General features: G+C 38.8%; 1 protein-coding gene across 1 annotated transcript in view; it reads right to left on the bottom strand.

Moving 5' to 3' along the window:
• The window catches only part of LOC126259790 (DNA polymerase epsilon catalytic subunit 1), a 331065-nt gene extending 318657 nt beyond the window's left edge, over window positions 1-12408 (bottom strand). The window contains exons 1-3 of the mRNA XM_049956798.1: window positions 12272-12408; window positions 710-833; window positions 396-614 (exon numbers count right to left, since the gene is read on the bottom strand). Coding sequence (XP_049812755.1) covers window positions 396-614; window positions 710-833; window positions 12272-12345 — 417 coding nt within the window. The 5' untranslated portion in view covers window positions 12346-12408. The remainder of the gene's footprint in view (window positions 1-395; window positions 615-709; window positions 834-12271) is intronic.
• Window positions 12409-13183: the final 775 nt, after the last annotated feature.

Genomic DNA, 13183 nt, shown 5'->3' with positions numbered 1-13183 from the left:
TAGTTTCCAACGCATCTGAAAAGGAAAATTACAATCTGGGTACAAAACTACCTTTAACTTATGGCAGCAAGACATGAACTTTAAACTATAAAAAACCATTCAAAAACTTAGGGCTGCTCAATAAGCAATGAATTACTTGGGGGAACACAAGAACAAACAGATAGATCAGTTAACAGACTGAAGTGGAAGACCAAATCATGACTATAATGAAAATCTGGAAGTGTGCAGAACATGTGGAAGATGATGGACGAAGGAAATTATTTGCTGGGTTCCAAGAGACCAAGATGGAGAGCCCCCACAGCAGTAAGAAAATTATATTGTTACTTATTTTTTACAAAATAGCAGTACTAATCTAAAAGATTATTCAGTTAAGGAAATAAATAAGTGCAACACACCATATCTAAGTCATCTTTTGGTATAACTTCAATTTTTGCTATTGTGCCACTATACTTTTTGCTCAAGTAGCCCGATATTTCATTGATACACTCCCGTTTTGGTAGGATATAAAAATAAGGTAAATAAGCCAGTGATGCCTTGAACCTACTTCCATCTTCCTGAATAAAATAGTAATCAACTGCGCTTACAAGCCTTTTGTCTTCATCCAGAACTTCAGTCTGCAAAAAATAAAATTCATATATATTTGCAGGGAAACAACATTTCTTGAATAAAACAGAACAAATCATAAAAAAATAGTTTCTATTTTACTTACTGTGTGCATGTTAATAAGGAAACCAACACGTTCCAGATGATCAGATACACGTTCAAAGCCATATTTACTGTCAATTTTATCATTTTCAACTGCTTCACGAATTCTAAGCTCTGAAGTATCATCTCTGAAAAATAAGCCACACAAATGAACCACTCATGGGAAAATGTTCACATTCTAGTGTTATACATTGCTATCACTGCTAGTGTGGTTATTGTTGTTGTTGTAGCAGTAGTAGTATGAATCAATCTTAACCGGTCTCCTAACAACACAACTTTTGTTCTCTGAACTCTCCTCCCCTCCCCATCACCTCTTTATTAGTCCCTGTGCTTCACTCCTGTCTTGATCCCACCACATTCCAGCCTTCTGCCCTTGAGGAAGTATCACCCTTCCTCCTTTTACTTTCTTACTTTGTTCTAGATGACCAGTATCTTTTTTAGCTTATTTCTTTCTTTTAGTTGATCTTCCACACTCTCCTGATACTATTTTCTCAATGTTTCTCCTAGTGGTGCCCTACTACACCAACTGTTGTCTCCCTTTGCAAAAGCCGGTCACCTACCTTAAATACACCTAAATATCTCACACATCAGCTTTCTTAAAAACCTCCCCTAAAGCAGTGATTTATCCTCATATACATAAAGAAAGAGCATCTTTCCTCTAAAAAAATAAATGCATTGAAACTAAGACTTCTTTTATTATGACAGCTGGCATACTTTCATTTTTTCAATGCAATTATAAGTAAGATAATGGAATTTCAGTTCAATACTTTGCACATTAACTACCCAACTTTCATGCTAAATTTTGCCTTCATTTTCGTAAATTTACATGAAACAATAGTTGTCCATTATCTGCTGCACATGGTTAATCTGAAGTTAACAAAATACAACATGTACAGCAATTATGGATTTCCCAAATGGGGAACAGTTTTGATGATACTCATTATGAGAACAGTCCTGTGTGGTGAAGTATTGCCATCATGTACACGAACTTAACTCCCACTGCACCACTGTTAAGGATGTAGATCAGCATCAATGACATCCTCTGTAAGCCTGCAAAGTCACAGTTCCAAGTGCAAAAATACTAAGCTGCCTGTCCTGATTGCTTCAAATACATAACATCTTCATAAAATCTACTGTGCACAGTACTTTGTATTGCCCTGCAAATGGCTTTGGTAAGAGTAAATTGTACTTGGGGTGTGGTCTCAGTAACAGTCCTTCAAGTTGTCCCCTTTGTCTAGAAATAACTGGAAGATGAACATTTAACCAACTGGTTTACTTGCCTAAGCTGGCACTGCCTCCAATTTGCTAAAATTCCTACAACTCAGTTCATGCATCAAATGATGGCTCAGTGCCATTCTAACAGCTTTTTTTTCTATCCTCACAAAACCAACTTTCATCCTACTCTCAAACATGCCATTGTTTGACAAATGCTTGGCAGGTAGCTATATTTTCTGCTGAGAACAGGTACAACAATTGTAGAACTGACTTTCCCATTTCACAGCAAGAGGTGACAATTGAGATCCAGGGGACATACAAATAACCAATAACAGCAGCAGTGATGTACTCAGTTAGTTATCATTTAAACTGTTTCATGTTTTCATGATAAGGCGATCATAAAATCTACAACTATGATTAGGCCTACTTAACATGGAACTGGGGAGGAACAGAAACTATTTTCTTTGCATGACTTTAAAAAGCAGATCAGAAATAAAACAATATTTTATGACTGATGCCACAAATGTTGCAACATCAGCTAAAATGGAAAGAAAACATACATTAACTAACAACATTTCCTTTTGTCACAATATAAAACACAATCACTTAAAGTGTGAGACAGTACAATAAGTACATCGCTTACTATCTCTCCAGCTTAAGCAGCACTTCATTCCACCATGCCAAGCTGACAATGGAAACAGTACATTCTGTTGTTCAATTCTCAATCTGAGAGCTGCAATGCTGGAGACAACAACAAATATATCTGTTAAGCAACCAGGTATCAGTAGGACATATTGAGTGAGTATGGAATGTCAGGGTCAATGGGCATGACTGAGAATAAAACAATGTTAAATGTGTATCTGTCCTTCATTGTTCTGATCAGTGGAACTATAAATGTTCAAAATGAGCAGGCCCAATATTGATGGACCAGGGCATCCAGTGTTTGGAAAATGTGTTGTGTTTTCTATATCTGCATGGCCATTGCAAGAATTCTTCCACCCAACTCTTCCTCTCAATCTACAGGAATAAAATATACTTCTGTTTCCACATACCCCCAGTGAAAAAAGGTTAATGGGGTGAGATCCAGGGATCTTGGAGGTAAATGTACAGGTCCCTCCTGATTGCCTGAAGCATGGTTTAATGCTGCATGCAATGGTTCTGCAGAGTGAGCACAGTTCCATCATACTGGAACCACATACATCACATACTCCCTCTGATACATAAGTGAACTCCTTCAATAACATCAGCAGGTGCTCTTTTACGAATAGTCTGCACATTCTACATATATGTCTACATCATACTCCGCATGCCCCTAATGGTGTGTGCTGGAAGGAACTTTCAGTACCACTATCTGATCCCTCCAACCCTGTTCCACTTGTGAATAGTGTGTGGGAAAAATGATTGTCGGTAAGCCTCTATGTTGGCTCCAGTTTCTCGAATTTTCTCCACGTAGTCAATATGCGAGATGTATGTGGGGGGAAGTAATATGTTGTCCGACACCTCCTGAAAATTGCTGTCCCAAAATTTCAATAGTAAATCTCTCCATGATGCACAATACCTCTCTTGTAACGTCTGCCAGTGGAGTTTTGTTTAGCATCTCCGTAACACTCTCTCACCAGCTAAGCAAAGCCGTGACAAAACTTGCCGCTCTTCGTTGGATCTTCTCTATCTCCTCTATCAGTCCTACCTGATAGGGATCCCAGATAGATGAACAATACTCAGGAATCGGGTGAACAAGTGCCTTATAAACCACTGCTTTCATGGATGAGTTACATTTTATTAAGATTCTTCTGATGAGTCTGAGTCTGGTGTCTGCTTTTCCCACTATCTGTTTTATACGGTCATTCCACTTAAAGTCGCTTTGGATAGTTAAGCACAGATATTTTACAGCAGACGTTATCTCCAGCTGTCTTCAATAGTGTAGCTGTACAGTAGTGGATTTCTTTTCCTAGGTTTGCGCAATATGTTACATTTATTTATGTTCAGGGTCAACTGCCAGAGCCTGCACCATTCATCAATTCTCTGCAGGTTGTTCCGCAAATTCTTACCATCTTCTGGCGTCGCTACTTTGGTATAAACAACTGCATCATCTGCAAATAGCCTTAAAGAGCACCTGATGCTTTCTACTAGATCATTTATATATATTGTCAACAGCAACGATCCTATCACACTTCCCTTTGGTACTCCGGGTATTACCTTTATATCTGTCAATTTTGTTCCATTAAGAGCGACATGTTGAGTTCTATCTGCAAGAAAGTCTTTAATCCAATCACAAGTCTGCACCAATACTCCATAAGCTCGTATTTCTTTCATTAAACAGCAATGCAGGACGGTCTCAAATGCCTTACTGAAATCAAGGAACACGGCATCAACCTGAGCGCCCTTGTCCACTGCGCTGTGGATCTCATGAAGGAATAGAGCGAGTCGAGTTTCACAGGATATCTCTTTGCAAAATCCATGTTGATTTTTATAGAGGAGATGTTCATTTTCTAAAAACATCATAATTCTTGAGCATAAAACTTGTTCCATAATTCTACAACAGACTGACGTCAACGATATAGGTCTATAATTGTGTGGGTTTATCTTAAGGACTTTAAAAATGGGAATGACCTGCGCTTTTTTCCAGTCATTGGGTACCTTTCGTTGCTCAAGCGATCTACAATAAATTACTGCTAGAAGGGGAGCAAGTTTTTTCGCATAACCTTTAAAATAGAATCTTATAGGTACCTCATCTGGTACAGACACTTTTCCACGACTAAGCGATTGTAGCTGCTTTTTAATTCCACAATCAGCTATCTCAATATCTGTCATTTCGACATTTGTACAACAATTGAAAGGAGGGACTGTGTAACAATCTTCTGAAGTGAAACACCTTCAGAAGGCCGAATTAAGTATTTCAGCCTTCTCTCTGTTATCTTCTGTTTCAGTGCCATTGTGGTCGCTGAGAGAATTAATAGATAATTTTGACCCACTTACTGATTTTACATACGACCACAATCTCTCAGGTTTTTTACTCAGTTCAGTTGACAACGTCTTGCTTTCAAAATCACTGAACATTTCTCTCATTGCTCTCCTTATGCTCATTTTTGCTTCATTCAGTTTTTGTTTGTCAGCTAGATTTTTACTTCTCTTGACTCTGAGATGAAGTGCTCTTTGTTTACGTAGAGCTTTTGAGAAACACGGCTATTACACCAGGGTGGATCTTTTCCATCCCTTAAAAGCTCTTTTGGAACATACTTCTCTAGGGAGAACTGAATGATGCCTTTGAATTTTTTTCCATTTGTTCTCCACATTTTCGTCTTCATCACTGAATATTTGATGCTGACTTCTGAGATCTTTGTATCCTGTCACCCTTGCTGAGTAAATATATCTTCCTACCTTTCTTAACATTCCTTGTAGAACCCGTCGTCATAGATGCTGTCACAGCCTTATGATCACTTACACCTTCCTCTACGTTAACTAAAGTCTGGTTGTTGCCAGGAGGTCCAAGACGTTACCCTCACGATTTTGTTCACTAACTATCTGCTCAAGGTAATCTTCGGCCAAGACATCCAGAACAACGCCACACAAACCCCAGTCTCTGGCACCAGTTTTGATGGCATAACACTCCCAATCTATACCTGTCAAGTTGCCCCTATTACGATGGCATGATCAGCAAAATTACTAATGATATTCTGCAAGTTCTGTCTGAACCACCTGAGTAAAGGAAACAACACATAGATCCCAGGAAAGTAGTACTCCACAATAAAAGCGAAAATGTATTCTTTGATGACCTCACAAATTTGTACAGGCAAGTTTTGACAGTTCTACATTCCTTCTGAAGCAAACTGATCCTCACATGTAAACAGAAAGCTTTAATAGGAAACTGAAGCTCATTACAGAAATTAGCATACAGCTGCATCCAAAGTGCATAAGCATTTGGTCACAACGTCCGTTCTCTGGAAGGACGAAAAAATGAAGCAGCCATTCATATAACACGTTCTATATTTAACTATTCTGAACACTGAACTGAGCAGCATTTGCTCATGTACTTGCCTCCGGTCTTTTCTCAAAGCGTAACAGCACATCTCCTACAAAGGTCGGTGTACGCACCACCTGTGGTCTGTTTGCACTGGGCGTGTGAACCATGAACGTGCCAGTATTGTCTAATTGAACATGGATTGCAATAAATGTGTGATAGTGTGGACATCTTTGTGCAGAGAGATGTTTGCACAACATTCACCGAGGCCTTTCATCATTACCTTCAGCTGCATCATTTAAACGAACTGCATACGTCAAAGTTCTCTCTTTACTTACTTCACTCCATGTTATCTACTAAAACTATCAGGCAGGCCCTTCAGCATGCAGTTTGTCAGCTGAATGTGAACATCAGGATGTCAAAACACAACATACCTCAAATCACCTTTGATGTACAATGTTTTCTTTAGGAGTACTAAGGCAGGTTTAGTATTTGTGACACCTGGTTGCTCAACGAAATATATTTTTTGTTAGATCCATAGTAATATCTGTCAGTTTGGAGACTGATTTTTTTAACATCCTTTACACAATGATTGCTTTAAGATTAGAATTGTGAAAGTGATGAAAATGAATGCTTTGAAATTTTGTATGACTAAAACAATAATGTTATTTTAAAATGAAACTTTGAAAATTCATTAATTTTATTTATATCTAAAAGAGATGTCACTTTAGGAATAACAGATCTGTAGTAAAATGCATTGTTTTTATTTCTAATGTTATACCTAGAACAGTGGCAGTGCCTGTTCTGATCACTTTAATTTTTATTCATGCATCTATGTCACCGGAGAGTGATGTAAATCCTCAGTTGCATTGCAAATGCCTATGAAGTGATGCTACAACATATGTTGTGGGCTCTGAGCTGATTATAGCATCTGACTATACCTAAAATGTTTGAATGTGTGTAAGGCATGATAAAAATATTGAAAACGTCCTATAAATGGCTAGGCAAGGAAGTAACGGAAAATTTAGAACACTTGCAAGAGTTTCACAACAAAACTTCAAAGGTAATGAATATTAATGACAAGAACAAACTACGAGTGAGGATTATATTGTAACCAGTGTTTAATCACATGAATGTAAGTGCAGTGTGTTCAAAGACATTATAATAATAACTGTTACAGTGGCAACACAAACTCCTCCGTCAAAACCAGCATGTCATTCAAGAACGGATGATATTCAATAAAACAGAGAAAGATGGAGAGCAAGAGGTATCAGTCAGTTACCTTCACCAATTTTTGTGTGCCATCCAGAATTCGCAAAAGACGGAACAGAATGGGACAACTGGCATCATACCTTGAATCCACCAAGAACTTTACAAAATTATAATGTTTAACAGCAGCCAGTTGGAGCCACTGCCCTTGTGAAGAGAAACAATAAAATTCATAATGTTATTAGTTCTTGGCCATTGTTTATATTGACTCAATGCTAAAGCACACAAAACTGTGTACAGAGACAGAAACTAACAGGCAAAATGCAAACAGTAGTTAGTGTCTGTCTGAACTGAACATGTTCACTGCTGTGGTATACGACATTAGGTCTTTTTGTCTCAAAAGAATAAAAATGAGAAGTGAGTGGTTAGAAAACTGGCAACTATAGTTATTTCACAATAAACTGTCGAGGGAGAGATTTGTAGATATTATGAAGTTTTTATGCTTTGATATCAGGGAACAAAGCTCAATTAACTCAAAACAGACAAGTTTGCTGTGCTACCAGTAAGTTGGAAGTTGTTCCCTGCTTCATAGTCTAGGGCAAAACAACACAACTGATGAACAGGTCAGATCCAGATTTATGCAATACATAGCTACTAAGCTCTGAATACATCACTATGAAGCTTAAAGGACCATTTCTTAATACTGGATGGAAATGAAGGTGGCAGACTGAATGAGGAACTATGTGGCATAGTCACATCTCATCCAATGAAATGCACTCAAGTCCTGCACATGTTTTGGATAGGCAAATATAAAGGAAATATTCAGGGAATGCAGCATAGCATTAAAAGGAGTGTCCTGTTCAGAATCATCAGAGTGAATTACTTACTATATAGTGGTATGTAAGTAACAAAGTCGGCGAATATTGCATTCTGTGCAGTGAGTGCCAAGGCATACTATGCAACATCTCAAGTGTGCTCTTTGACTTTGAATTATGCTACACTCTCCAGCTGTTGGCTACACATGGTAACGTTTGGGGCAGTACTACATTGGGCTACTGTTTTTGCTTCTGTCTGCCTCTGACTCCCTCTTCTACTATCGTTATACTGTCTCAAGACAGTACCTCTAGTGTTTACCTTCTCTCATGCATACTCTACACTACAGGGTTAAGTACCTTCATCATAGCTAAACATACATGACACTCTAAGCTAAATGTTCTACACAAACCCACAAGCTACAGAGAGATGCAGCAGAATCATCCCAACATCCACCTTCGGCATTGCATATAACTTTTAAAAATGTGCTAATAGGAATGTCACTGGTCAAAGATGAACAACAATACTCAATACACTTTCTATCTCCACCAAACCTAAATATTTCTAACGCAAAACATGATCTAAGCCACCGCCCACAACTACTAAATGATATGCTAGAAACAGAACATGACGGCTACAACTGAAACACAAAGATAAAAACAAAAGACAGCATCTACGCAAAACTTCAAACCTTAGGGCCTAAACTTCAACAAATATACCATTGGCTCACAGTTGGTCCTGCAAAATATATAGGAATTAAGATATCCATCTCACACACACAAAAAAAGGTGTGTATACAAGTACCGTATCCTTAAAAGCCGAATCGGCTGATACTAAGAAGGGTGAATTCTTTTATGCTGCTTTGGACCAATGTGCCATTATAAATTCTTTGAAAAAAAAAAAAAAGAAAAAAGAAAAAAGACACTATTTTCAACAGCAGACATTCTATGAACTTGAGACGCTTTGGCACAAAGAGTTTTAGTGCCAATTGTGACAAGCATGTCATCATGTGGAATAAGGTAAACATAGATTTCTCATGACTCAAAAGATTCTTTTGGAATGTTTACACAATTTGGAATTTATGTGCAACAATGAAGGTTTAATTTGTTGTGTGCAATATCCGTCAAGAATGCTTGATTTCTATTAAATATGCACTGCAAAAGGGTCGACCGAAGCGTCCGATCCCACCCGTCGGCTTTGACCCATGACATAAGGGTGTTGGGGTGTGTGACGTCACGACGGCGCGGAATTTAGTTCGTGAGAGTGGTGTGTTTGTAGGTGTCGTTTTGATGCGATCGGTGGTGCTCTCTGGTGGTGTGTTAGGTGATGTTTTTGGTTTAGTTTGCGAGTGTGGCGTCATGTGTGAATTTTGGGACATTCCTACTTTTATTTCTTTGGTAGGTATGGATATGACTGACAGGGTCAACAGTTTTTGGTTGTCGGCTATGACGGGGTACAGTGCGTTGTCTCTAATAAAATTTCTTCAACTATTCGGATTTGATGAAGTCGTGAAGTGTTCAGTATGTCGTGAAGAAATGAGGCTTACTTAAAGTTCCGGTGTCTCGGACCAGGGACAGCTGTATGTGGAAATGTCGTAAGGATAACAGGTCAAGGGAAGTGTTCGATCCCAATGTGTGGCTGTTGGTATTGGTATCGGTATCTTCAAGGGAAGATGGGTAGATCCCATAACTAATGAGGAGGTATTGAACAGAATGGGGAGAAGAGGAGTTTGTGGCACAACTTGACAAGAAGAAGGGACCAGTTGGTAGGACATGTTCTGAGGCATCAAGGGATCACACATTTAGCATTGGAGGGCAGCATGGAGGTTAAAAATCGTAGAGGGAGACCAAGAGATGAATACACTAAGCAGATTCAGAGGGATGTATGTTGCAGTAAGTACTGGGAGATGAAGAAGCTTGCATAGGATAGGGTAGCGTGGAGAGCTGCATCAAACCTGTCTCAGGACTGAAGACCACAACAACAACAACAACAACAACAACAACAGGTCAAGGGAAGTGTTAGGTCCTAATTTATGGGATTGGGAGCTGCTGTTGAGCTATATAGGTCAAGGGAAGTGTCCGATTCCAGATGATATTGTGTTTAGTGGTATTTGGGGAGTTTTGTGATGTCGGTTTTTTTCGTCGTTTTGCGTGGTTTTGTATGGGGGTGGGTGTCTAAATTTGTTTATATTTAGTTTGTCCCCACCCAAAAACCGCCTATTTCCCACGCTTACCCCGTTAGTGTCATTAGGCTTTTTGTGGAACATGTGTGTCTTTGTTTTTCGATGTATTTTCGTCGTCATAATGTGTATGTACTTTATATGCGCCATATTGGAATCTTGTTTTATGGTCGTTTCCGCCATATTTGTGACGTCATGGGTCAAAGCAGTCGGGCGGAATCGGACGCTTCCGTATTTCCCTGCAAAATCATAAAATTTACTAAATCCGTCTTGGAAAATTTGCAAATAAGATCTCTTTTTGATGGGTGGGGTGGGGGAGGGGTAAGTGGGAGGGAGCACAGCTTTGGCAGTTTGGCCAGGGTGTGCAGGATCACCTCAGCATGGCCCAATGAACAATATATAACTAATTTTGACCAAATATGGATTCATCCAGTCACCAGGAAACAGCAATTGTAAGGTTACAATGCTGGCAGAGTGAGAAGGTGAGTCACAAGAGTCCCCCCTTACATATAATGCAGTCCTCAGGTATTTATATGTGTCACATTTTCTGCTCCCTTGTACATGTTTCTTAACATTTGTGATAATGTTTCAGAGAATTATTGCAACCATTCTTTAATCTTCCATTAGACACATCCCTTTTTCCTCCTACCCACCCATAGTCACACTTCGCATGTGAGGTGCTGTATCAATCTTTACCAGCAAAAGAAGTCCTGAGCTTTGCAATCATGAATAAAGTAGAAACACCCAATATGTTATTTACATAAATAATAACATTTGTTGCATTTTAGAGTGCAGAAATGAGTAATTTGCAAAGAATACACCAGTATCTCTCTCTGACTTCTAAAGCAAAGGAGGTTATGAGGCTTGATGAGATGGAAGGGTGCCATGCAAAAAATCAAGTATATCAGATACCACTGATTCACAGCAAAGAGTCTTATTTATTAAGATACACATTATGAAATCTCTAATAAATGAAGGTGACCAGCCTACCCACGAAGCAGAAAAAATAGTCATACACTAGGCCTAATTGAAACATTCTGTGAAGATTTCTTACAGAATAACATGTAAAAATATAGTCACTAAATAGATAAGCTAATAAAGAAACTCAGTTCAAACGGTTTTAGTCTCTGATACATCTCTTATGGCAAGGACCTGAAAAGTCCTGTTTGCCGAAAATTCCTGTCAGCTACATGACAAGCACGAGTGCCCATTCTAGGACTGTGTGACAAATAGGAGCTATGGCATTGCAAACAAAGCCTGTAATACATATCTTTTGGGTTACAAACTAAAAGTAAACAGCAGCTATTTAACATAACTGAAGGAGCAGTTACTTAAAAAAAAAATAAAGTAGTGGCTTTCCTTGTAATTTAATAGCTAAATATCTCTCGCAAAAGCACAAATCACACTAACCAGTACATCGACAGTGTAACGTTAAAATAGTTCACAGATTAAGTTTCTTCTCTTTTGTTAATGTTGACACTGATTCATTCCACTTCCCTGAAAGTTTACTTTATTTATGAGACTATGGAACATTGAGACTGCAGGACAGAAATTTATATAGAAATAATAAACTCAGGCCATCACTGAACCACCATGAGAAGGAAGTCAGTAAGTGGTTCAAAGGAAGAAACTAAACCACATTACCAATCTGTGTTTCATCGGAGACATGACCACGTTATTAACAGGTCTAATTTATAACCCATTCTGCGGACCAACTGCTGGTACCAACTAACTATTCCACAGGTCCACCACGCACAACAAGACACTCGCAAACATTTGCAGCTTCCACACCAGGATTGAACTTTCTTTGCGGGTCTGCGTATGCCTTTGGCATCCCGTCCAGAGTGCTGTCATTGTGCGCGAAACGTTCTATGTGTGGCTCTGCAAGTGGAATGAAATAGCCGCGATGTTTGCAGTTGATTAACTCTAGCACACATTCGACTCGACTCACAATAATAATGGAAACCATTGTGTGCTGATAATGGATTAGAAACATTTTGTCCTATCTATTTGTATCGCAGCGCAGAATCTCACGGTATTCACCCAGTTACGTATGCATTGCGTTCAACCAATGGATTGGGGAATAACGTGTTAGGCCTTCAAATATATCAATGTTTACGTAGTCAACTAAGATAGTGTGTTTGTTTTTCTGTTTATCGAATGTTTGACAATAGAACTGTTTTAGTACTCACTTAGGAAAACCAGTGCCTTTTGTTGTTACCTCCTTTCTTTCAGGTCTGTACTTTCCAGTATTTTCTAACACCATACTTGCAACTAATTACTAAATCTTCCTTACGTACGTATCTTCAATATCGCAAAGTAAATGCACCACACTGTGTCGGGTACACAAAAACAAATACTTTCCCGCGCAATCAGTGAAAACAGTAAAGATATGCGTGTATGTATACGGTAAATATCAACAGAAAACATTTCCACTACCAAAGAGAACGTGAACATGCATATAAACCGCTACTATCAAAATTTTCAAAGCAAAAATTTTTGGGCACACAAGTCACTCAATATACAGTTGTCTACGATAAGTTGATGATTGGCGTGATGGCTATCGGGAACGGCGGTGCCCACTCATTATGGCTGTCAAGAGGTGAGGAGCGGTGACGGGACCGCAGCATCGGCTGCTTGCAGAGTGCCGGCACCACTGTCCACGTTTTATGCTTAACAGGAAATTCCTCGCAAATAAAGAAAAATGAAAGTAAATGAAAATACAACTTACGACAAAACTAGTAGAAAGTCAAATACTGATTTTTGGAATATGTTTGCACATTGCAGTTATTAAGCACACACAGCAGTAATGTTTAAAAAGTGTAATTAACAGTGCCTGAAAGAAACGTCAAAATGGTGTTCACTAAGGATCACTGTCATTTGTTTTTGATTCAAAATCATCATCATCATTGCTTGAGGGCGTGGTATTTATGGTAACTTAATCAATTAACACTTCCATTATTCCATCTCTTGTCCAATACTCTTGCCACAGCTGCTGCACTTTCTTGAAGTAATCTCGCCAGCCCTTTGCAGTAAGTGAAAGAAAAGCACCATTAACTACATTCTTCAATCTTTCCTTCGACATGTCACCAGTGACAATATTC

Source organism: Schistocerca nitens, chromosome 5 (genome assembly GCF_023898315.1).
Source record: "Schistocerca nitens isolate TAMUIC-IGC-003100 chromosome 5, iqSchNite1.1, whole genome shotgun sequence".
NCBI lineage: Eukaryota > Metazoa > Arthropoda > Insecta > Orthoptera > Acrididae > Schistocerca > Schistocerca nitens.
Note: the sequence above shows the minus strand (reverse complement) of the source record. Positions and strands in the feature narration are given on the sequence as shown.